The sequence below is a fragment of the Eurosta solidaginis genome, chromosome 1 (assembly GCF_040869045.1).
Source record: "Eurosta solidaginis isolate ZX-2024a chromosome 1, ASM4086904v1, whole genome shotgun sequence".
NCBI classification, from domain to species: Eukaryota; Metazoa; Arthropoda; class Insecta; order Diptera; family Tephritidae; genus Eurosta; species Eurosta solidaginis.
The window spans coordinates 124,993,195-125,019,182 of NC_090319.1; the positions used below are offsets into that span (position 1 = coordinate 124,993,195).

Here is a 25,988-nt window from a genome sequence, read left to right on the forward strand (position 1 = left end):
ATACCAATATCGTACAAACAAATTCTAGAGTCACGCTGGTCCACCTTTTTGGCGATGTCTCGAAAAGGCGTCCACCTATAGAACTAAGGCCCATTCCCTTTTAAAATACTCATTAACACTTTTCGTTTGATACCCATATTGTGCAAACGCATTCTAGAGTCACTCCTGGTCCACCTTTATGGCGATATCTCGAAAAGGCGTCCATCTATTGAACTAAGGCCCACTCTCTTTTAAAATATTCATTAACACCTTTCAATTGATACCCATATCGTACAAACAAATTCTAGAGTCACCCCTGGTCCACCTTTATGACGATATCTCGAAAAGGCGTCCACCTATAGAACTAAGGCCCACTCTCTTTTAAAATATTCATTAACACCTTTCAATTGATACCCATATCGTACAAACAAATTCTAGAGTTACCCCTGGCCCACCTTTATGGCCATATCTCGAAAAGGCGTCCACCTATAGAACTAAGACCCACGCGCTTTTAAAATACTCATTAACACCTTTCATTTGATATCCATATCTTACAAACCAATTCTAGAGTAACCCCTGGTCCACCTTTTAAAATACTCATTAACACCTTTCATTTGATACCCATATCGTACAAACAAATTCTATAGTCACGCTGGTCCACCTTTATGGCGATATCTCGAACCGGTGTCCACCTATAGAACTAAGGCCCACTCGCTTTTAAAATACTCATTAACACCTTTCGTTTGATACCCATATTGTACAAACAAATTCTAGAGTCACGCTGGTCCACCTTTTTGGCGATATCTCGAAAAGGCGTCCACCTATAAAACTAAGGCCCACTCCCTTTTAAAATACTCATTAGCACCTTTCGTTTGATACCCATATTGTACAAACGCATTCTAGAGTCACCCCTGGTCCACCTTTATGGCGATATCTCGAAAAGGCGTCCACCTATAGAACTAAGGCCCACTCCCTTTTAAAATACTCATTAGCACCTTTCGTTTGATACCCATATTGTACAAACGCATTCTAGAGTCACCCCTGGTCCACCTTTATGGCGATATCTCGAAAAGGCGTCCACCTATAGAACTAAGGCGCACTCCCTTTTAAAATACTCGTTAACACCTTTCGCTTGATGCCCATATTGTACAAACGCATTCTAGAGTCACCCCTGGTCCACCTTTATGGCGATATCTCGAAAAGGCGTCCACCTATAGAACTAAGGCCCACTCCCTTTTAAAATACTCATTAACACTTTTCATTTGATACCCATGTTGTAGAAACGCATTCTAGAGTCACCCCTGGTCCACCTTTATGGCGATATCTCGAAAAGGCGTCCACCTATAGATCTAAGGCCCACGCCCTTTTAAAACTCCCATTCACACCTTTCATTTGATACCCATATCGTACAAGCAAATTCTAGAGTCACGCTGGTCCACCTTTTAAAATACTCATTAACACCTTTCATTTGATACCCATATCGTACAAACAAATCCTATAGTCACGCTGGTCCACCTTTATGGCGATATCTCGAACCGGTGTCCACCTATAGAACTAAGACCCATTCCCTTTTAAAATGCTCATTAGCACCTTTCGTTTGATACCCATATTGTACAAACGCATTCTAGAGTCACCCCTGGTCCACCTTTATGGCGATATCTCGAAAAGGCGTCCACCTATAGAACTAAGGCGCACTCCCTTTTAAAATACTCGTTAACACCTTTCGCTTGATACCCATATTGTACAAACGCATTCTAGAGTCACCCCTGGTCCAGCATTATGGCGATATCTCGAAAAGGCGTCCACCTATAGAACTAAGGCCCACTCCCTTTTAAAATACTCATTAAGACTTTTCATTTGATACCCATATTGTAGAAACGCATTCTAGAGTCACCCCTGGTCCACCTTTATGGCGATATCTCGAAAAGGCGTCCACCTATAGATCTAAGGCCCACGCCCTTTTAAAATACTCATTAACACCTTTCCTTTGATACCCATATCGTACAAACAAATTCTAGAGACACCGGGTCCACATTTATGGCAATATCTCGAAAAGGCGTCCACCTATAGAACTAAGGCACACTCCCTTTTAAAATATTCATTAAAAGCTTTCGTTTGATACCCATACCTTAAAAACAAACTCTGGAGTCACCCCTGGTCCACCTTTATGTCCATACCTCGAAAAGGCGTCCATCTATGGAACTAAGGCCCACTCCCTTTTAAAATACTCGTTAACACCTTTCGTTTGATACCCATATTGTACAAACGCATTCTAGAGTCACCCCTGGTCCACCTTTAAGGCGATATCTCGAAAAGGCGTCCACCTATACAACTAAGGCCCACTCCCTTTTAAAATACTCATTAAGAGTTTTCATTTGATACCCATATTGGACAAACGCATTCTAGAGTCACCCCTGGTCCACCTTTATGGCGATATCTCGAAAAGGCGTCCATCTATAGAACTAAGGCCCGCGCTCTTTTAAAATTCTCATTAACACATTTCATTTGATACCCATATCGTACAAACAAATTCTAGAGTCACCCCTGGTCCACCTTTATGGCGATATCTCGAAAAGGCGTCCACCTATAGAACTAAGGCCCACTCCCTTTTAAAATACTCGTTAACACCTTTTGTTTGATACCCATATTGTTCAAACGCATTCTAGAGTCACCCCTGGTCCACCTTTATGGCGATATCTCGAAAAGGCGTCCACCTATAGAACTAAGGCCCACTCCCTTTTAAAATACTCATTAAGACTTTTCATTTGATACCCATATTGTAGAAACGCATGCTAGAGTCACCCCTGGTCCACCTTTATGGTGATATCTCGAAAAGGCGTCCACCTATAGAACTAAGGCCCACGCCGTTTTAAAATACTCATTAATACCTTTCCTTTGATATCCTTATCGTAAAAACAAATTCTAGAGACACGCTGGTCCACATTTATGGCGATATCTCGAAAAGGCGTCCACCTATAGAACTAAGGCACACTCCCTTTTAAAATATTCATTAAAACCTTTCGTTTGATACCCATACCTTACAAACAAATTCTAGAGTCACCCCTGGTCCACCTTTATGACGATATCTCGAAAAGGCGTCCATCTATTGAACTAAGGCCCACTCTCTTTTAAAATATTCATTAACACCTTTCAATTGATACCCATATCGTACAAACAAATTCTAGAGTCACCCCTGGTCCACCTTTATGACGATATCTCGAAAAGGCGTCCACCTATAGAACTAAGGCCCACTTTCTTTTAAAATATTCATTAACACCTTTCAATTGATACCCATATCGTACAAACAAATTCTAGAGTTACCCCTGGCCCACCTTTATGGCCATATCTCGGCGATATCTCGAAAAGGCGTCCATCTATAGAACTAAGGCCCGCGCCCTTTTAAAATTCTCATTAACACCTTTCATTTGATACCCATATCGTACAAACAAATTCTAGAGTCACCCCTGGTCCACCTTTATGGCGATATCTCGAAAAGGCGTCCACCTATAGAACTAAGGCCCACTCCCTTTTAAAATACTCGTTAACACCTTTTGTTTGATACCCATATTGTGCAAACGCATTCTAGAGTCACCCCTGGTCCACCTTTATGGCGATATCTCGAAAAGGCGTCCACCTATAGAACTAAGGCCCACTCCCTTTTAAAATACTCATTAAGACTTTTCATTTGATACCCATATTGTAGAAACGCATGCTAGAGTCACCCCTGGTCCACCTTTATGGCGATATCTCGAAAAGGCGTCCACCTATAGAACTAAGGCCCACGCCGTTTTAAAATACTCATTAATACCTTTCCTTTGATACCCTTATCGTAAAAACAAATTCTAGAGACACACTGGTCCACATTTATGGCGATATCTCGAAAAGGCGTCCACCTATAGAACTAAGGCACACTCCCTTTTAAAATATTCATTAAAACCTTCGTTTGATACCCATACCTTACAAACAAACTCTAGAGTAACTCCTGGTCCACCTTTAGGGCGATATCTCGAAAAGGCGTCCATCTATAGAACAAAGGCCCACTCTCTTTTAAAATATTCACTAACACGTTTCAATTGATACCAATATCGTACAAACAAATTCTAGAGTCACCCCAGGTACACCTTTATGACGATATCTCGAAAAGGCGTCCACCTATAGAACTAAGACCCACGCGCTTTTAAAATAATTAATACCTTTCATTTGATATCCATATCTTACAAACAAATTCTAGAGTAACCCCTGGTCCACCTTTTAAAATACTCATTAACACCTTTCATTTGATACCAATATCGTACAAACAAATTCTATAGTAACGCTGGTCCACCTTTATGGCAATATCTCGAACCGGTGTCCACCTATAGAACTAAGGCCCACTCCCTTTTAAAATACTCACTAACACCTTTCGTTTGATACCCATATTGTACAAACAAATTCTAGAGTCACGCTGGTCCACCTTTTTGGCGATATCTCGGAAAGGCGTCCACCTATAGAACTAAGGCCCACGCCCTTTTAAAATACTCATTAACACCATTCATTTGATACCCATATCTTACAAACATATTCTAGAATCACACCTGGTCCACCTTTATGGCGATATCTCGAAAAGGCGTCCATCTATAAAACTAAGGCCCGCGCCCTTTTAAAACTCTCATTAACACCTTTCGTTTGATACCAATATCGTACAAACAAATTCTAGAGTCACGCTGGTCCACCTTTTTGGCGATATCTCGAAAAGGCGTCCACCTATAGAACTAAGGCCCACTCGCTTTTAAAATACTCATTAACACTTTTCGTTTAATACCCATATTGTACAAACGCATTCTAGAGTCACTCCTGGTCCACCTTTATGGCGATATCTCGAAAAGGCGTCCATCTATAGAACTAAGGCCCGCGCCCTTTTAAAATTCTCATTAACACCTTTCATTTGATACCCATATCGTACAAGCAAATTCTAGAGTCACGCTGGTCCACCTTTTTGGCGATATCTCGAAAAGGTGTCCACCTATAGAACTAAGGCCCACTCCCTTTTAAAATACTCGTTAACACCTTTCGTTTGATACCCATATTGTACAAACGCATTCTAGAGTCACCCCTGGCTCACCTTTCTGGCGATATCTCGACAAGGCGTCCACCTCGTTTGATACCCATATTGTACAAACGCATTCTAGAGTCACTCCTGGTCCACCTTTATGGCGATATCTCGAAAAGGCGTCCATCTATAGAACTAAGGTCCGCGCCCTTTTAAAATTCTCATTAACACCTTTCATTTGATACCCATATCGTACAAGCAAATTCTAGAATCACGCTGGTCCACCTTTTTGGCGATATCTCGAAAAGGCGTCCACCTATAGAACTAGGGCCCACGCCCTTTTAAAATACTCATTAACACCTTTCCTTTGATACCCATATCGTACAAACAAATTCTAGAGACACGCTGGTCCACATTTATGGCGATATCTCGAAAAGGCGTCCACCTATAGAACTAAGGCCCACTGGCTTTTAAAATACTCATTAACACCTTTCGTTTGATACTCATATTGTACAAACAAATTCTAGAGTCACGCTGGTCCACCTTTTTGGCGATATCTCGAAAAGGCGTCCACCTATAAAACTAAGGCCCACTCCCTTTTAAAATACTCATTAGCACCTTTCGTTTGATACCCATATTGTACAGACGCATTCTAGAGTCACCCCTGGTCCACCTTTATGGCGATATCTCGAAAAGGCGTCCACCTATAGAACTAAGGCCCACTCCCTTTTAAAATACTCATTAGCACCTTTCGTTTGATAGCCATATTGTACAAACGCATTCTAGAGTCACCCCTGGTCCACCTTTATGGCGATATCTCGAAAAGGCGTCCACCTATAAAACTAAGGCGCACTCCCTTTTAAAATACTCGTTAACACCTTTCGCTTGATGCCCATATTGTACAAACGCATTCTAGAGTCACCCCTGGTCCACCTTTATGGCGATATCTCGAAAAGGCGTCCACCTATAGAACTAAGGCCCACTCCCTTTTAAAATACTCATTAAGACTTTTCATTTGATACCCATATTGTAGAAACGCATTCTAGAGTCACCCCTGGTCCACCTTTATGGCGATATCTCGAAAAGGCGTCCACCTATAGATCTAAGGCCCACGCCCTTTTAAAATTCTCATTCACACCTTTCATTTGATACCCATATCGTACAAGCAAATTCTAGAGTCACGCTGGTCCACCTTTTAAAATACTCATTAGCACCTTTCATTTGATACCCATATCGTACAAACAAATTCTATAGTCACGCTGGTCCACCTTTATGGCGTTATCTCGAACCGGTGTCCACCTATAGAACTAAGGCCCACTCCCTTTTAAAATGCTCATTAGCACCTTTCGTTTGATACCCATATTGTACAAACGCGTTCATCTCGAAAAGGCGTCCACCTATAAAACTAAGGCCCACTCCCTTTTAAAATACTCATTAAGAGTTTTCATTTGATACCCATATTGGACAAACGCATTCTAGAGTCACCCCTGGTCCACCTTTATGGCGATATCTCGAAAAGGCGTCCATCTATAGAACTAAGGCCCGCGCCCTTTTAAAATTCTCATTAACACCTTTCATTTGATACCCATATCGTACAAACAAATTCTAGAGTCACCCCTGGTCCACCTTTATGGCGATATCTCGAAAAGGCGTCCACCTATAGAACGAAGGCCCACTCCCTTTTAAAATACTCGTTAACACCTTTCGTTTGATACCCATATTGTTCAAACGCATTCTAGAGTCACAACTGGTCCACCTTTATGGCGATATCTCGAAAAGGCGTCCACCTATAGAACTAAGGCCCACTCCCTTTTAAAATACTCATTAAGACTTTTCATTTGATACCCATATTGTAGAAACGCATGTTAGAGTCACCCCTGGTCCACCTTTATGGCGATATCTCGAAAAGGCGTCCACCTATAGAACTAAGGCCCACGCCGTTTTAAAATACTCATTAATACCTTTCCTTTGATACCCTTATCGTAAAAACAAATTCTAGGGACACGCTGGTCCACATTTATGGCGATATCTCGAAAAGGCGTCCACCTATAGAACTAAGGCACACTCCCTTTTAAAATATTCATTAAAACCTTTCGTTTGATACCCATACCTTACAAACAAACTCTAGGGTAACCCCTGGTCCACCTTTATGGCGATATCTCGAAAAGGCGTCCATCTATAGAACAAAGGCCCACTCTCTTTTAAAATATTCATTAACACCTTTCAATTGATACCAATATCGTACAAACAAATTCTAGAGTCACCCCAGGTACACCTTTATGACGATATCTCGAAAAGGCTTCCACCTATAGAACTAAGGCCCACGCCCTTTTAAAATACTCATTAACACCATTCATTTGATACCCATATCTTACAAACATATTCTAGAATCACACCTGGTCCACCTTTATGGCGATATCTCGAAAAGGCGTCCATCTATAAAACTAAGGCCCGCGCCCTTTTAAAATTCTCATTAACACCTTTCGTTTGATACCAATATCGTACAAACAAATTCTAGAGTCACGCTGGTCCACCTTTTTGGCGATATCTCGAAAAGGCGTCCACCTATAGAACTAAGGCCCACTCCCTTTTAAAATACTCATTAACACTTTTCGTTTAATACCCATATTGTACAAACGCATTCTAGAGTCACTCCTGGTCCACCTTTATGGCGATATCTCGAAAAGGCGTCCATCTATAGAACTAAGGCCCGCGCCCTTTTAAAATTCTCATTAACACCTTTCATTTGATACCCATATCGTACAAGCAAATTCTAGAGTCACGCTGGTCCACCTTTTTGGCGATATCTCGAAAAGGCGTCCACCTATAGAACTAAGGCCCACTCCCTTTTAAAATACTCGTTAACACCTTTCGTTTGATACCCATATTGTACAAACGCATTCTAGAGTCACCCCTGGCTCACCTTTATGGCGATATCTCGACAAGGCGTCCACCTCGTTTGATACCCATATTGTACAAACGCATTCTAGAGTCACTCCTGGTCCACCTTTATGGCGATATCTCGAAAAGGCGTCCATCTATAGAACTAAGGCCCGCGCCCTTTTAAAATTCTCATTAACACCTTTCATTTGATACCCATATCGTACAAGCAAATTCTAGAATCACGCTGGTCCACCTTTTTGGCGATATCTCGAAAAGGCGTCCACCTATAGAACTAAGGCCCACTCCCTTTTAAAATACTCATTAGCACCTTTCGTTTGATACCCATATTGTAGAAACGCATTCTAGAGTCACCCCTGGTCCACCTTTATGGCGATATCTCGAAAAGGCGTCCACCTATAGAACTAGGGCCCACGCCCTTTTAAAATACTTATTAACACCTTTCCTTTGATACCCATATCGTACAAACAAATTCTAGAGACACGCTGGTCCACATTTATGGCGATATCTCGAAAAGGCGTCCACCTGTAGAACTAAGGCCCACTCGCTTTTAAAATACTCATTAACACCTTTCGTTTGATACCCATATTGTACAAACAAATTCTAGAGTCACGCTGGTCCACCTTTTTGGCGATATCTCGAAAAGGCGTCCACCTATAAAACTAAGGCCCACTCCCTTTTAAAATACTCATTAGCACCTTTCGTTTGATACCCATATTGTACAAACGCATTCTAGAGTCACCCCTGGTCCACCTTTATGGCGATATCTCGAAAAGGCGTCCACCTATAGAACTAAGGCCCACTCCCTTTTAAAATACTCATTAGCACCTTTCGTTTGATACCCATATTGTACAAACGCATTCTAGAGTCACCCCTGGTCCACCTTTATGGCGATATCTCGAAAAGGCGTCCACCTATAGAACTAAGGCGCACTCCCTTTTAAAATACTCGTTAACACCTTTCGCTTGATGCCCATATTGTACAAACGCATTCTAGAGTCACCCCTGGTCCACCTTTATGGCGATATCTCGAAAAGGCGTCCACCTATAGAACTAAGGCCTACTCCCTTTTAAAATACTCATTAAGACTTTCCATTTGATACCCATATTGTAGAAACGCATTCTAGAGTCACCCCTGGTCCACCTTTATGGCGATATCTCGAAAAGGCGTCCACCTATAGATCTAAGGCCCACGCCCTTTCAAAATTCTCATTCACACCTTTCATTTGATATCCATATCGTACAAGCAAATTCTAGAGTCACGCTGGTCCACCTTTTAAAATACTCATTAGCACCTTTCATTTGATACCCATATCGTACAAACAAATTCTATAGTCACGCTGGTCCACCTTTATGGCGATATCTCGAACCGGTGTCCACCTATAGAACTAAGGCCCACTCCCTTTTAAAATGCTCATTAGCACCTTTCGTTTGATACCCATATTGAACAAACAAATTCTAGAGTCACCCCTGGTCCACCTTTATGGCGATATCTCGAAAAGGCGTCCACCTATAGAACTAAGGCGCACTCCCTTTTAAAATACTCGGTAACACCTTTCGCTTGATGCCCATATTGTACAAACGCATTCTAGAGTCACCCCTGGCTCACCTTTATGGCGATATCTCGACAAGGCGTCCACCTATAGAACTAAGGCGCACTCCCTTTTAAAATACTCGTTAACACCTTTCGCTTGATGCCCATATTGTACAAACGCATTCTAGAGTCACCCCTGGTCCACCTTTATGGCGATATCTCGAAAAGGCGTCCACCTATAGAACTAAGGCGCACTCCCTTTTAAAATACTCGTTAACACCTTTCGCTTGATGCCCATATTGTACAAACGCATTCTAGAGTCACCCCTGGCTCACCTTTATGGCGATATCTCGACAAGGCGTCCACCTCGTTTGATACCCATATTGTACAAACGCATTCTAGAGTCACTCCTGGTCCACCTTTATGGCGATATCTCGAAAAGGCGTCCACCTATAAAACTAAGGCCCACTCCCTTTTAAAATACTCATTAACACCTTTCATTTGATACCCATATCGTACAAACAAATTCTAGAGTCACCCCTGGTCCACCTTTATGGCGATATCTCGAAAAGGCGTCCACCTATAGAACGAAGGCCCACTCCCTTTTAAAATACTCGTTAACACCTTTCGTTTGATACCCATATTGTTCAAACGCATTCTAGAGTCACAACTGGTCCACCTTTATGGCGATATCTCGAAAAGGCGTCCACCTATAGAACTAAGGCCCACTCCCTTTTAAAATACTCATTAAGACTTTTCATTTGATACCCATTTTGTAGAAACGCATTGTAGAGTCACCCCTGGTCCACCTTTATGGCGATATCTCGAAAAGGCGTCCACCTATAGATCTAAGGCCCACGCCCTTTTAAAATACTCATTAACACCTTTCCTTTGATACCCATATCGTACAAACAAATTCTAGAGACACGCGGGTCCACATTTATGGCGATATCTCAAAAAGGCGTCCACCTATAGAACTAAGGCACACTCCCTTTTAAAATATTCACTAAAAGCTTTCGTTTGATACCCATACCTTAAAAACAAACTCTGGAGTCACCCCTGGTCCACCTTTATGTCCATACCTCGAAAAGGCGTCCATCTATAGAACTAAGGCCCACTCCCTTTTAAAATACTCGTTAGCACCTTTCGTTTGATACCCATATTGGACAAACGCATTCTAGAGTCACCCCTGGTCCACCTTTATGGCGATATCTCGAAAAGGCGTCCATCTATAGAACTAAGGCCCGCGCCCTTTTAAAATTCTCATTAACACCTTTCATTTGATACCCATATCGTACAAACAAATTCTAGAGTCACCCCTGGTCCACCTTTATGGCGATATCTCGAAAAGGCGTCCACCTATAGAACGAAGGCCCACTCCCTTTTAAAATACTCGTTAACACCTTTCGTTTGATACCCATATTGTTAAAACGCATTCTAGAGTCACAACTGGTCCACCTTTATGGCGATATCTCGAAAAGGCGTCCACCTATAGAACTAAGGCCCACTCCCTTTTAAAATACTCATTAAGACTTTTCATTTGATACCCATATTGTAGAAACGCATTTTAGAGTCACCCCTGGTCCACCTTTATGGCGATATCTCGAAAAGGCGTCCACCTATAGAACTAAGGCCCACGCCGTTTTAAAATACTCATTAATACCTTTCCTTTGATACCCTTATCGTAAAAACAAATTCTAGGGACACGCTGGTCCACATTTATGGCGATATCTCGAAAAGGCGTCCACCTATAGAACTAAGGCACACTCCCTTTTAAAATATTCATTAAAACCTTTCGTTTGATACCCATACCTTACAAGCAAACTCTAGAGTAACCCCTGGTCCACCTTTATGGCGATATCTCGAAAAGGCGTCCATCTATAGAACAAAGGCCCACTCTCTTTTAAAATATTCATTAACACCTTTCAATTGATACCAATATCGTACAAACAAATTCTAGAGTCACCCCAGGTACACCTTTATGACGATATCTCGAAAAGGCGTCCACCTATAGAACTAAGACCCACGCGCTTTTAAAATAATTAATACCTTTCATTTGATATCCATATCTTACAAACAAATTCTAGAGTAACCCCTGGTCCACCTTTTAAAATACTCATTAACACCTTTCATTTGATACCAATATCGTACAAACAAATTCTATAGTAACGCTCGTCCACCTTTATGGCAATATCTCGAACCGGTGTCCACCTATAGAACTAAGGCCCACTCCCTTTTAAAATACTCATTAACACCTTTCGTTTGATACCCATATTGTACAAACAAATTCTAGAGTCACGCTGGGCCTACTTTTTGGCGATATCTCGAAAAGGCGTCCACCTATAGAACTAAGGCCCACGCCCTTTTAAAATACTCATTAACACCATTCATTTGATACCCATATCTTACAAACATATTCTAGAATCACCCCTGGTCCACCTTTATGGCGATATCTCGAAAAGGCGTCCATCTATAAAACTAAGGCCCGCGCCCTTTTAAAATTCTCATTAACACCTTTCGTTTGATACCAATATCGTACAAACAAATTCTAGAGTCACGCTGGTCCACCTTTTTGGCGATATCTCGAAAAGGCGTCCACCTATAGAACTAAGGCCCACTCCCTTTTAAAATACTCATTAACACTTTTCGTTTGATACCCATATTGTACAAACGCATTCTAGAGTCACTCCTGGTCCACCTTTATGGCGATATCTCGAAAAGGCGTCCATCTATAGAGCTAAGGCCCGCGCCCTTTTAAAATTCTCATTAACACCTTTCATTTGATACCCATATCGTACAAGCAAATTCTAGAGTCACGCTGGTCCACCTTTTTGGCGATATCTCGAAAAGGCGTCCACCTATAGAACTAAGGCCCACTCCCTTTTAAAATACTCGTTAACACCTTTCGTTTGATACCCATATTGTACAAACGCATTCTAGAGTCACCCCTGGTCCACCTTTATGGCGATATCTCGACAAGGCGTCCACCTATAGAACTAAGGCCCACTCCCTTTTAAAATACTCATTAACACTTTTCGTTTGATACCCATATTGTACAAACGCATTCTAGAGTCACTCCTGGTCCACCTTTATGGCGATATCTCGAAAAGGCGTCCATCTATAGAATTAAGGCCCGCGCCCTTTTAAAATTCTCATTAACACCTTTCATTTGATACCCATATCGTACAAGCAAATTCTAGAGTCACGCTGGTCCACCTTTTTGGCGATATCTCGAAAAGGCGTCCACCCATAGAACTAAGGCCCACTCCCTTTTAAAATGCTCATTAGCACCTTTCGTTTGATACCCATATTGTAGAAACGCATTCTAGAGTCACCCCTGGTCCACCTTTATGGCGATATCTCGAAAAGGCGTCCACCTATAGAACTAGGGCCCACGCCCTTTTAAAATACTCATTAACACCTTTCCTTTGATACCCATATCGTACAAACAAATTCTAGAGACACGCTGGTCCACATTTATGGCGATATCTCGAAAAGGCGTCCACCTATAGAACTAAGGCACACTCCCTTTTAAAATATTCATTAAAACCTTTCGTTTGATACCCATACCTTACAAACAAACTCTAGAGTCACCCCTGGTCCACCTTTATGTCCATACCTCAAAAAAGGCGTCCACCTATATAACTAAGGCCCACGCCCTTTTAAAATACTCATTAACACCATTCATTTGATACCCATATCTTACAAACATATTCTAGAATCACCCCTGGTCCACCTTTATGGCGATATCTCGAAAAGGCGCCCATCTATAGAACTAAGGCCCGCGCCCTTTTAAAATTCTCATTAACACCTTTCGTTTGATACCCATATCGTACAAACAAATTCTAGAGTCACGCTGGTCCACCTTTTTGGCGATATCTCGAAAAGGCGTCCACCTATAGAACTAAGGCCCACTCCCTTTTAAAATACTCATTAAGAGTTTTCATTTGATACCCATATTGTAGAAACGCATTCTAGAGTCACCCCTGGTCCACCTTCATGGCGATATCTCGAAAAGGCGTCCAGCTATAGAACTAAGGCCAACGTCGTTTTAAAATACTCATTAACACCTTTCCTTTGATACCCATATCCTACAAACAAATTGTAGAGTCACCCCTGGTCCACCTTTATGACGATATCTCTAAAAGGCGTCCACCTATAGAACTAAGGCCTACTCTCTTTTAAAATATTCATTAACACCTTTCATTTGATACCCGTATCGTACAAACAAATTCTATAGTCACGGTGGTCCACCTTTATGGCGATATCTCGAAACGGCGTCCACGTATAGAACTAAGGCCCACTCCCTTTTAAAATACTCATTAACACCTTTCGTTTGATACCCATATTGTACAAACGCATTCTAGAGTCACCCCTAGTCCACGTTTCTGGCGATATCTCGAAAAGGCGTCCACCTATAGAACTAAGGCCCACTCCCTTTTAAAATACTCATTAACACATTTCGTTTGATACCCATATTATACAAACGCATTCTAGAGTCACCCTTGGTTCACCTTTATGGCGATATCTCGAAAAGGCGTCCACCTATAGAACTAAGGCCCACGCCCTTTTAAAGTACTCATTAACACCTTTCATTTGATGCCCATATCTTACAAACAAATTATGGAGTCGCCCCTGGTCCACCTTTATCGCGATATCTCGAAAAAGCGCCCACCTATAGAACTAAGGCCCACTCCCTTTTAAAATACTCATTAACACCTTTCATTTGATACCCATATCATCGTACAAACAAATTTAGAGCCACCTCTGGTCCACCTTTATGGCGATATCTCGAAAAGGCGTCCACCTATAGAACTAAGGCCCACGCCCATTTAAAATAGTCATTAACACGTTTCATTTGATACCCATATCGTACAAACACATTATAGAGTCACCCCTGGTCCACCTTTATGGCGATATCTCGAAAAGGCGTCCACCTCTAGAACTAAAGCCCACGCCATTTTAAAGTACTCATTAACACCTTTCATTTGATACCCATATCGTACAAACACATTATAGAGTCACCCCTGGTCCACCTTTATGGCGATATCCCTAAATGGCGTCCACCCATAGAACTATGGCCTACACCCTCTTAAAATACTATTTAATACCTTCCATTTGATACACATGTCATACAAACACATTCCAGGGTTACCCTAGGTTCATTTTCCTACATGGTGATTTTCCCTTATTTTGTCTCCAAAGCTCTCAGCTGAGTATGTAATGTTCGGTTACACCCGAACTTAGCCTTCCTTACTTGTTAATTTATAATTTTTATTTAATAATTTGGGAACATTTTATAGAACGGAACATCAGGACGGACAAGGCGACAACTGTTTCGATTATACCTTGTAAACCTCTTCAAAGCTTTTTCTCCCGGGTTGAAGTGTTACAAACGCATTCAGCCACGTCGTGCCTTAGTTGCTGTAAACTTTATCCCAAGACGTAGCTGAATGCATTTGTAACAATTCAACCATCGTAGGAGAGCGGGTTCAAATCCCACTCCCGGGAGAAAAGGCTTTGAAGATATTTACAAGGTTTAATCGAAGCAGCTGTCGCCTTGTCGGTCCTGATGTCACGTTGTTAAAATTTTTTTTTTTTTACGTCACTTAAAGTCTTCGCGTGACTTTCGTTCATGCACCCATGCGTCCCTGCAAAAAATTCCTTTACAAGCATCCCTGCTGTAATTGGAACTTCGAATGCGACATTGGAATTTCTTCCAGTGTTGCATAGTATATAGTCTATTGTCACTTAATTTTCGACCACTTTCTTCAACTACCATCATTGAGGACACATCAAAGTCAGTCAACGAATTATTATTTTGAGCAAATCATCGCCGTCACACCAAGACGACAAAGGCCAGCGGATACATCTTCAGCGTCAGCACATCTAAGCAAACGCGATAAGTATCTCATTTCAAATCTATATATTTTGTACATTTTTCCCAAATCCAAAAACTCCCGGTTCCATCCCTGTGACTCCGATATATATACATATATATAAGGGCATAGGTTCGCTAATGCACATATATAGCTATATACAGCAACATAAATCATCGTTTATATATTTTTTCATTTACCTAAATTGATACCTATTCATGAATTCGAACATTTTCTTAAGTCGATAGTTACCTTGTTTAACTTTCATCATTGAAATTGATTTACTTTAAATTTAATTCATTACATCTTCCTTTGTTAGTTCATAAGTTGTTATTGCTAATAAAAACCCTGAATTAATTGAAAGGAAGTTGTACCCATCAATTCGGAATACATACCCTGCGTGAGTATAATTCTCAATTCGCAATCAGGCACACCCCTAGTGTTCAACATGGTTCTTGCGAGCCAAATTTGAATGGCAACACCATATGTTCGAATTCATGGAAAATAATACAATTTCCAACACTACCCCACTTTGACTTTGCAATGGTCAAAAATATCTTCTTCTTTCAATTGGCAGCCTTCGCGGGAAGCAGCAGCAGAAAAAACTAAAACCAAAAAGTTAACTAAAAAGTGCAATTTAAACAGTTTATGTAAAAAAGTAAATTTAACAAAAAGTTTTAAATTGAAGTAAAAATTAAAGTTGTTAGGTAAAGCAACTAAAAGTTCAAAGTAATACAACAAAAAGAACACAAGCGAAATAAAGCTGCGCTGCCCAACGAGGGAATACCATAAAGGCGCCACCGCAAAAATCTGCTGCGTCCAACGGGGGAGCACCTAATATAAAAGGGAAAATCCAAGGAATAGGCGTTTCTGGAGCACCTACGCCCAACGAGGGATCTTTTTGAAAGTAGTATGCCCCAAAGCACGTAAGTTTTTGCCAATTTATTGTGACAAAGAATGTGCGAATTTTCAGTTACCGTTTTTTGAAACGGTAAATGTATATATGTATGTATGTAGTTGTATCAGTTTCACCGAATAACGGAAGGAAACATACATATATACATATTCTCGCCAGCGTCACTCGCTGGGTACACATTTCTTTCGCAAATTCTTACCTTTGGGTGCGAAACTTGCTGCTTGCGCCAGCGCTAAACCCACCATATTGCTAGCTTCCGTTCATACGTATAAAAAATCAATCCCTAAGTTAGGGACACGACCTTCAAGGTTGTCTATTGGCTCAATCTGAACTCATTCAATGCCTTAATTCAGCTGGGTTCCCTTTAAAGAAAATAATTGCTAATCATTCTGAACTTCTACGAGGTATACCAACCAAAGGTCTACTAGATTCCGATTTTCTCAAGATTGATTCCTCAAGCTACACCAAAACTCTCGGCATCCAGTGGAATGCTTTAAATGATTCCTTTTCATATTCCACGGAAACCATTCCAATAGCTACAGAGGCAACGAAAAGGCAAATCCTATCTTCGGTATCGAAACTTTTTGACCCCGCAGGGTGGCTATCGCCCATTATAATTCAAGCCAAAATACTTCTGCAGCAAATATGGCTAGAGGGAACTGGATGGGACGAATGCGTAAAACCACATTCGCTTCAAAAATGGAATCAGTTTATTTCGGATCTTCCCAGTATAGGAGAAATACAAATCCCTAGGTGGGCGGAATTCACACCAAGTCATAAAATTCAGATTCACGGATTTTCTGATGCCTCCGAAAAGGCATTTTGCGCATCCATCTATATAAGAACTGATAAGAGTAATACCATAGCTTCACATCTACTTTTCTCCAAAACTAAAGTAGCACCGCTTCAAACCGTAAGCCTCTCACGCTTAGAGCTGTGTGGTGCCGTTTTGATATCGAAATGTATCAAAAATGTTACAAAGCAACTTCCTCTAGGAGATTCGGAAATCTTTTTATGGTCAGATTCTTCCATAGTCCTTTCCTGGTTAGAAAAACCTCCTTGTACGTGGAAAGTATACGTAGCTAATTGCACTTCGCAAATCATTCAAAATGTCGGAAATATCAAATGGCGACACCTATCCACGAATCACAATCCTGCTGACCTGGGTACAAGGGGTTGCCGTCCGCAAGACCTACTAAATAAATCACTCTGGTGATGGACCAACGTGGCTTTTGAAGCCACCAGAACAATGGCCAACATCACACCCAAAAGAGGTGGCTTCTCTCGAAGAACGCAAAGTAGAATTCTTTCATTCCACGGAAACTGAGTCAGACATTCTCGGTCGTTTCTCTTCTTGGCCCAAAGCCTAGCTAGTTATAGCCTGTATGTTTCGCTTCATCCATCGTATCAAATAAAATCCAATACAGTCCACTTCCAAAACCAGGTACGAAACAGTAGTCCTAACTCAAAAGGAAATCCGTTGAGTAAAAGTGCGACTTATAAAGCTCGCCCAAGAAAGACATTATCCCAAAGAGTATAGCAATCTAACTAATAAATAACCAATTTCCAATAAAAGCTCACTGCTGACTTTGAACCCTCTCTTAGATCAAGATCAACTCCTTCGAGTAAACTGCCGGTTGGCAAATTCCTTTATCCCCGATCGCGAAAAGCACCCAATCATCATTCCGGAGGACTCACGGCTCTGTTACCGGTTCATCCAGTTTTTGCACAACTTATTGATGCATGCCGAACACAAATTTATGATCAGGACCGCGAGGCAGGAATACTTTATACTCAGACTTAAGTCAAAAGTGAAAAGTTGCATACGGAGTTGTAAAACATGCACTATCTTCAAACAAAATTCACGTTTACAGATCATGGCTGCTCTACCACCAGAACGATCCAACTTTTCCCTCCCATTTATCTATACCGGAATTGACTTTGCAGGTCCCTTCGATTCAAAATCATCACCACTGCGAAACTCACCTGTTCTTAAAGGTTACGTCTGTTTTTCAACCAAGGCCATCCACCTAGAACCTTGCTCGGATCTCTCCACTAAAGCAATCCAAGCTACCTTCGCTAGATTCGTCGGAAAACGCGGCCTGCCCCAGTGTGTCTTTTCGGATAATGGGAAGAACTTCGTCGGCGCCAAGTACTGTATACATGACTTCGAATGGAGACTTCTACCTCCTAACGTTCCCTACATGGGCGGCCTCTGGGAGGCCGGCGTCAAGTGTTTCAAACAACATTTCAAGCGAGTTGCAGGAAGCCATAAATTCACCTTCGAAGAGCTTGCAACCGTCCTTGCGCGAATAGAAGTCGTCTTAAACTCTCGACCACTTTCACCCATGTCTAGCGATCCCCAAGAGCTTTTAGCCCTAACACCGGGTAATTTCTTAAGAGGCGGCCCTCTTCTCCACACCAGAACCCCACATCGACAATTTGTCACTTCAAAACCGTTGGGAGAAACTTAAATTATTGCACCAACAATTCAGTCAGCGTTGGAAAGATGAGTATCTTAAGGAGTTACACCAAAGATATAATGGAAAGTTCCATAGAAAAATCTATCCATCGGGAAGTTTGTCGTTATTAAAAACGAACTCCTTCCCCCAAACGAATGGCGATTAGGCCGCGTCGAGAAGATCTATCAGAGTTCAGACGGGAAAGTGGGAATGGCCGAAATACGAACTCAACAGGGAATCATAACTAGACCTATCGTTAAACTTTATCGGCTTCCTATTCAACCAGAGATACCCACGCAAAGCTGAAAGCCACCCCTATCATATCTATTTATACACCTAGCTCGAAAATGAAATAGCCACACTAAAACAGAGAGTATGTAAGCAGGAAAACTTTATATCTAAGCAAGAACTCCAAATTGCTGCGTGCGACGTCCGAGTTCATGGGATTCCCTTCGAGGAAGGGGAAAACTTACAAAAGATTTTCCACCACCTCTGCTTCACGCTAAACTTACAGCCACCCCCCCTAAAAAGTGTTTTTCGGCCGAAACGCAAACTACCCCACGGTACGGTTGATCCGGCCGTTATCATTAAATTTTGCACACCCGCGGACCGAAATACGCTGTTGAAAACGATTGCGAGCTTCAGGCGCCACATCAACACCAAAGGGCTGCGACTCGTGCATGTGGGAATAAATTCCAATGAGCCTATCTTTGTTAATGCATCGCTGACCAAAAACAACTATGAGATCTTCAAGGCTGCGATCCATCTAAAGAAGAGGAAAAAGGTTTTATCGGTGTTCACAATGCGGGGTATGGTGCATATAAAGCGAAAAATCGGCGACCGACCCGAAGCAGTCCCCAGCCTGAGTTTTCTCGAGAGTCACGACTCGGAAAACAATATTTCCTTTCGTGAAGACGACACGTTAGTTGCGAGCAACGCCCTGGAGGGCCACCAAAGGCTTAACTAACAGCCCCCTGCTAATAAATTTTTCTCTTTGCTCTCTTCTAATCTATTCCTTCTCTGTCTTTTTCTCCACCTACAACATCACAAAATCATTAATTATGTTGTTAGCCAAATTCAGTGTAAATCATTCACTTAATTATTTTTATAATGTTGGTATCCGATAATGAGTCCCCGGGTTCCAAAGACTGTCTATCTACTTTGTTGCGCATAGTCAGCAAAAAAGCCAACGGGCTGAAAGTTATTCATATCAATGCGCAAAGCCTTTATAAAAAGCTTGACGAGTTGAGGTTTCTGTCAGAAGGCTCCGATATTGATGTCATATGTGTTTCAGAAACATGGTTTTCTTCGTTTCATAGAAATGATATGGTGAAGATAAATGGATACCAACTTTTCAGAGTTGATAGAAGTGGTCATGGTGATGCTGTTGCGATATATGTAAAAAGTAGTATGTCCTGTAAATTGTGTTGTTGTTCTAGTCCAGGTGATCCTGTGGAATATGTGTTTGTTCATATGTTTTCTGATAATAATAGTAGGCTTCTTATCGGCTGTGCATATAGACCGAATCGACTAGTAGATTTTTCAGCGTTTATTGAATTTCTTCAATCGTTACTATTAGACTATGACAATATTATCACCGCTGGAGATTTTAATAGTAACATACTGGTTGATGTCACTTTAAACAAAGCATGGAATCTCTGGGACTTTTTCCCACAAACTGTGCTATACCAACACATTTCACAAATACTAACTCTTCTCTATTAGATTTATTTTTTGTCAATGATCTTCATAAAATGATTCACTACACGCAACTATCCGCCTCCTGCTTCTCAAAACACGACCTGATATTCCTAAACTACAACTTCCAAACATCATGTAGGCCAAGTTCGTTCGCGTATCGCGATTACAGAAGTATAGATTATTATTCCCTTGCTGTGTCCGTTGAGTCGGTTGAATGGAGCTTGATTCGTACGTTAACATCGGTTGATGACCAGACAAAGTTTCTGCAGGATAATATAAATAAGTTATTCGATGATCACGTTCCACTAAAAATAAAAACACCTAAATACAAGAATAGCCCTTGGTTCAATGCTACATTAAAACACCTTATCCACCTTCGTAACCAAGCCTACTCACGGTGGAAAAGGTACAAAACAGTCGAAGCGCATAGCTGCTTTAAAACAGCTCGGCTTACTGCAAACAAAGCCATAAGGCTGGCCAAGGCAAATTATTTTAAGTATAAGTTTAGTTCTGCTTTGAATATAAAAGAAAAGTGGAACAAAATCAAACAAATAGGAATTGGTAAGCCCAAAAGTGACCTGTCTCATCCCCCTGATGTCGACATCAACGAAATAAACAATACTTTTGTAAGACTACCAAACTCAGCCGACAATGTGTGTATTGATAACTATTACGTGCGTGTTAATGTTAACACTAGCCCTTTCGAGTTTTTTTGTGTCGATAATTGTGATGTTGTCCAAGCCATATTTTGTGAAGTCTAACGCAATGGGGCTTGATGGTATTTGTTCAAAGTTTTTAAAAGTCATTCTTCCCAAAATCCTTCCCCACATTACTTACTTGGTCAACTCAATTTTGACGACCGGTGTCTTCCCAATATACTGGAAAGCTGCAAAAGTTATTCCAATCCGTAAACAAAATAATGAGTATCGACCAATAGCCATACTCCCTTTCCTCTCTAAGGTCGTTGAACGTATTCTACATGGACAAATCGTATCATATGTATATGAATACAAGCTCCTGTCAGACAGTCAGTCCGGTTTCAGGTCAAAGCGGAGCTGTACAACGGCACTATTATCTGTGACAGAAGAAATTCGTGAGCGAGTGGATGAAAGTTACATTGCCTTCTTAACACTTCTTGACCACTCCAAAGCTTTCGATTCTGTAGACCACACTCTGCTCTGTAGGAAGCTGGAAAACCTATTTAACTTCTCTGATCATGCAGTTGCCCTTATAAGATCATATCTTGGCGATAGGACTCAAGCAGTATGTATAGATGGTGAAAAGTCTGACTTCCTTCATGTCTTAAGAGGCGTCCCTCATGGCACTATCCTGGATCCTCTGTTATTTGTTCTGTACATCAATGACTTACCCGATGTCCTTAAGTATTGTAATGTTCATATCTACGCCGATGATGTGCAGTTGTTTACGTGTTGTCCTCGTGATCAAACTAACTTGTGCATAAGTAACTTAAACCACGATTTGAATCAAATATTTTCATGGGCTGCTATGAATGGCTTATGTATAAACCCGAATAAGTCAAAATGTATTGTTATTCATAGAAGGTCTTTTCCCACTAATGATTTAGAGAATGTAGTGTTCGACAATTCCGTTATAGAATACGTAGATACGGCGAAAAACTTAGGTGTAATTTTTAACAAAACATTGACATGGAAAGACCATATTTTTAGAACGGTTGGGAAAGTGTATGGAATGCTTCGTACACTATGGTTAACACAGTATTTCACGCCTTTGCACATAAGACTACTTCTGGCTAAAGCGTACTTAATACCTACGCTACTCCATGGTTGTGTGATTTACTCAAACTGTGACTATCTGTGCAAGAACAAACTAAATGTTGTTTACAACAACATTGCTAGATATGTTTATTGGTTGAAAAGATTTGACCACGTATATCAACATGCTGAAAGGTTGCTAAACATTTCTTTCGAAAATCTTTTAAAAGTCAAAACACTGTCCTTCCTCCATAAATTGATACACACGAAGGAACCTGACTATCTATATCGTAAGCTTATTTTTCTGCAATCATCAAGATCGGTGCTTCTTCTTAAGCACATCAGATACCGCTCGCTAACCTCTGAGCGCCAATTCTTTGTTACTGTAATACGTCTTTGGAACTCGCTACCTACTAGTCTTCGACTCTTAAGTAATGCTCTGCACTTCAGAAAAGAGCTAACATCATTTTTTAACGACTCTTAAACTGGATCTCAAATTGTTGTTATTAAAATGTTCATTTCTAAGTCCTTTTCCTTTCTCTGTGTCTTCTTTCTTTATTTGTTAAATACTATTCAATCTATAACCAGCCAAAGGTTATCATCACTACTGCTGTCTTTTAATATTTATTAACTACTCTTCTTTAGTTTTAAGATTTACATTTACATACATAAATATTTCACTATTGTCCGTTATATTTAATTTAATTTGATTAATCTAATTTATTATTATTATAAATGTTCAATTTTTATAGCTCATGCTATTCATGACTAGCACTGTTAAATAATTTGTTAAAATTGTTGTGCTAGGAACAAATTTTCAAATAAATACATACATACATACATACATACATACATACATACATAAGTCTATCAAGATCCTTTACTAAATTTCATCTCATTTACAGGCACCGAGTTGGCCGTCCCGGCTGAGGCGGGGTTTCACCACGTACCTCGCGTATCGTTTCTGGTCGCGGCAGTTCGGACTTCTCCAATCCGTCTCGCCCACGGCGAAATTTAGATGCACACCTCTGCCTTGTGTGCTACAGGTTCCATTCGCTACGCTTTTGTAAGCAGTTCTGTGCACTGGGGTTGAAGGAGCGCCGGGAAACAGTACGCTATTTCAAGTACTGTCCGAACTGTTTGGCTCGTACGCACAGCCATGTGCGAGACTGTACATCGGAGATGAAATGTAAGATCTTCAATCAATGGCATCACACCATCTTGCATCGCCCCACCATCGCCGAAGAGGAAGCCGCTAAACAAGGTGTAGCAATTCCGGATCCACGACTTGTGATCCAACTAGACCGTGCCATCTCGCTGCTCCAGAAAATGCGAACACAACTTGCACCAGTGCAACGGGGCCGGCGTGTTTAAGTGACTTACGTTCGTCTTCGCGTGACTTGCGTTCATGCACCCATGCATCCTTGCAAAAAATCCTTTACAAGCATCCCTGCTATAATTGGAACTTCGAATGTGACATTGGAATTGCTTCCAGTGTTGCATAGTATATAGTCTATTGTCACTAAATTTTCGACCTCTTTCATCAACTACCATCGTCGAGGACACATCCAAGTCAGTCAACGAAGTATTATTTTGAGCAAATCATCGCCGTCGCATCAAGAAGACAAAGGCCAGAGGATACATCTTCAGCGTCAGCATATCTAAGCCAACGCCATAAGTATCTCATTTCAAATCTATATATTTTGTACATTTTTCCCAAATCCCAAAACTCCCGGTTCCATCCCTGTGACTCCGATATATATACATATATATGGGCATAGGTTCGCTAATGCACATATATAGCTATATACAGCAACATAAATCATCGTTTATATATTTTTTTTCATTTACCTAAATTGTTACCTATTCATGAATTCGAACATTTTCTTAAGTCGATAGTTACCTAGTTTAACTTTCATCATTGAAATTGATTTACTTTAAATGTAATTCATTACATCTTCCTTTGTTAGTTCATAAGTTGTTATTGTTAATAAAACCCCTGAATTAATTGAAAGAAAGTTGTACCCATCAATTCGGAATACATACCCTTCGGGAGTATAATTCCCAATTTGCAATCAGGCACACCCCTAGGGTTCAAAAAAAATTTTTTTTTACTTTGGCCCTTAGTTGTATATGTGAGTGCGTTTTCGAGATATCTCCAAAAATGTGGACCAGGGTGACCCACAACATCATCTGTCGGGTACCGCCAATTTATTTATATACCTAATACCGCGAACAGTATTCCTGCCATTATTCCAAGGGGTCTTAATTTCGCCCTGCAGAACTTTTCCATTTTGTTCTACTTAATACACACCCATTTTACAAAGTTTTTTCTAAAGTTGTATTTTGCGTCACTAAGTCCCTTTCAGGTTTGTCCCCTCATTTCCGTACGAATTTTTTACCCACGGAAAATCTTTTTTCGGTAACTTCCCGTTGAGCTAGACACTTGATACTGTGAACATAGTTCAGATCTGGGGGACATTACAATGCAAGTGAAAAAAAAATTCGCTAGGTGGTGCGCGGATCGAGATATACAGAAAATTTATTTTAAAATGGAAATGTTGCGATCGATTTTTAACTAACTTCTCGGTGATCCAGAGACTTGAAATTTAGCACAAAGTTTGCGAGTCGATGGCAATACAACTCGTGGAAAACAAAATGCCGCCAGGTGGCAGACGAATCGAGATAAACGAAAATCCCTGAAAAAACGCAGGGAGAGACTTGAAACTTGGGCCGTGAGTCAGAACCCGGTGACAATGCAATAATTGGTCAAACAAATTTCGCTAGGTGGCGCAGGGATCGAGATATTAAGAAAATTAATTTTGATTTGGGAATTTTTCAATCCATTTTTACCTAACTTCTCGGTGGCCTACAGACCGCACACGGTTCGAGGCTTGGTGACACTACAATTTACAGAAAACAAAATTCCGCTAGGTGGCGCGCTAAGTGAGATAACTACAAATCCTGTAAAAATGAGAGGAATCTTCCAATCGATTTTTGAGTAACTTCCCGGTGAGCTGGAGGTATGAAACTTTAGCCATAAGTCAGAACCCGATGACAATGCAATACTTTATCAAAGAAATTCCGCTAGTGGCACATAGATTGGGATATTAGGAACATTGATTTTAATTTGGGAATCTTTCAAGCCATTTTTAACTAACTTCCCGGTTACCTAGAGACTTGTAACTTAGCACATAGTTCGAGACCAGGTGACAATACAATTTATAGAAAACAAAGTTCCCCTAGGTGGCGTGCTAATTGAGATAACTACAAATCCCTGAAAAACGAGGGGAATCTTGCGATCGATTTTTGAGTAACTTGCCGGTGAGCTAGAGACTTGAAACTTGGCCCGTGGGCCAGAACCCGGTAACAATGCAACATTTGATCAAAAAAAAAATTCGCTAGGTGGCACGCGGATCGAGATAGTAAGAAAGCAAATTTTAATTTGGGAATTTTTCAATCCATTTTTAACTAACTTCCCGGTTATCTAGAGACTTGAAACTTGACACTTACTTAGAGGCCTAGTGACAATATAATTTATAGAAAACAAAATTCCGCTAGGTGGCGTGCTAGTCAAGATAACTGCAAATCCTTTAAAAACGGGGGGAATCTTGCAATCGATTTTCGTGTAATTTCCCGATTAGCTACGGACATGAAACTTAGGCCGTAAGTCAGAACCCGGTGGCAATGCAATATTTTATCAAAAAAATTCCGCAAGGTGGCGCATGGATCGAGATATTGAGAAAATTATTTTTAAATTGGGAATCTTACAATCGATTTTTAACTAACTTCCTGGATATCTAGAGATTTGAAACCTGAAATGTAGTTTAATACTCGGTGACAGTGCAATGTTTG

At 40.8% G+C, this 25,988-nt stretch overlaps 1 protein-coding gene across 2 annotated transcripts in view; it reads left to right on the forward strand.

The window, feature by feature from the left end:
- The window catches only part of Mvl (Malvolio), a 1,196,163-nt gene extending 1,172,375 nt beyond the window's left edge, over window positions 1-23,788 (forward strand). Inside the window, exon 12 of one of the 2 annotated variants that reach the window (XM_067759818.1) lies at window positions 23,039-23,788. In XM_067759818.1, the coding sequence (XP_067615919.1) occupies window positions 23,039-23,063 (25 nt within the window). In that variant the 3' untranslated portion in view covers window positions 23,064-23,788. The remainder of the gene's footprint in view (window positions 1-23,038) is intronic. The other variant, XM_067759816.1, reaches the window with a different exon arrangement.
- The last annotated feature ends 2,200 nt before the right edge of the window (window positions 23,789-25,988 follow it).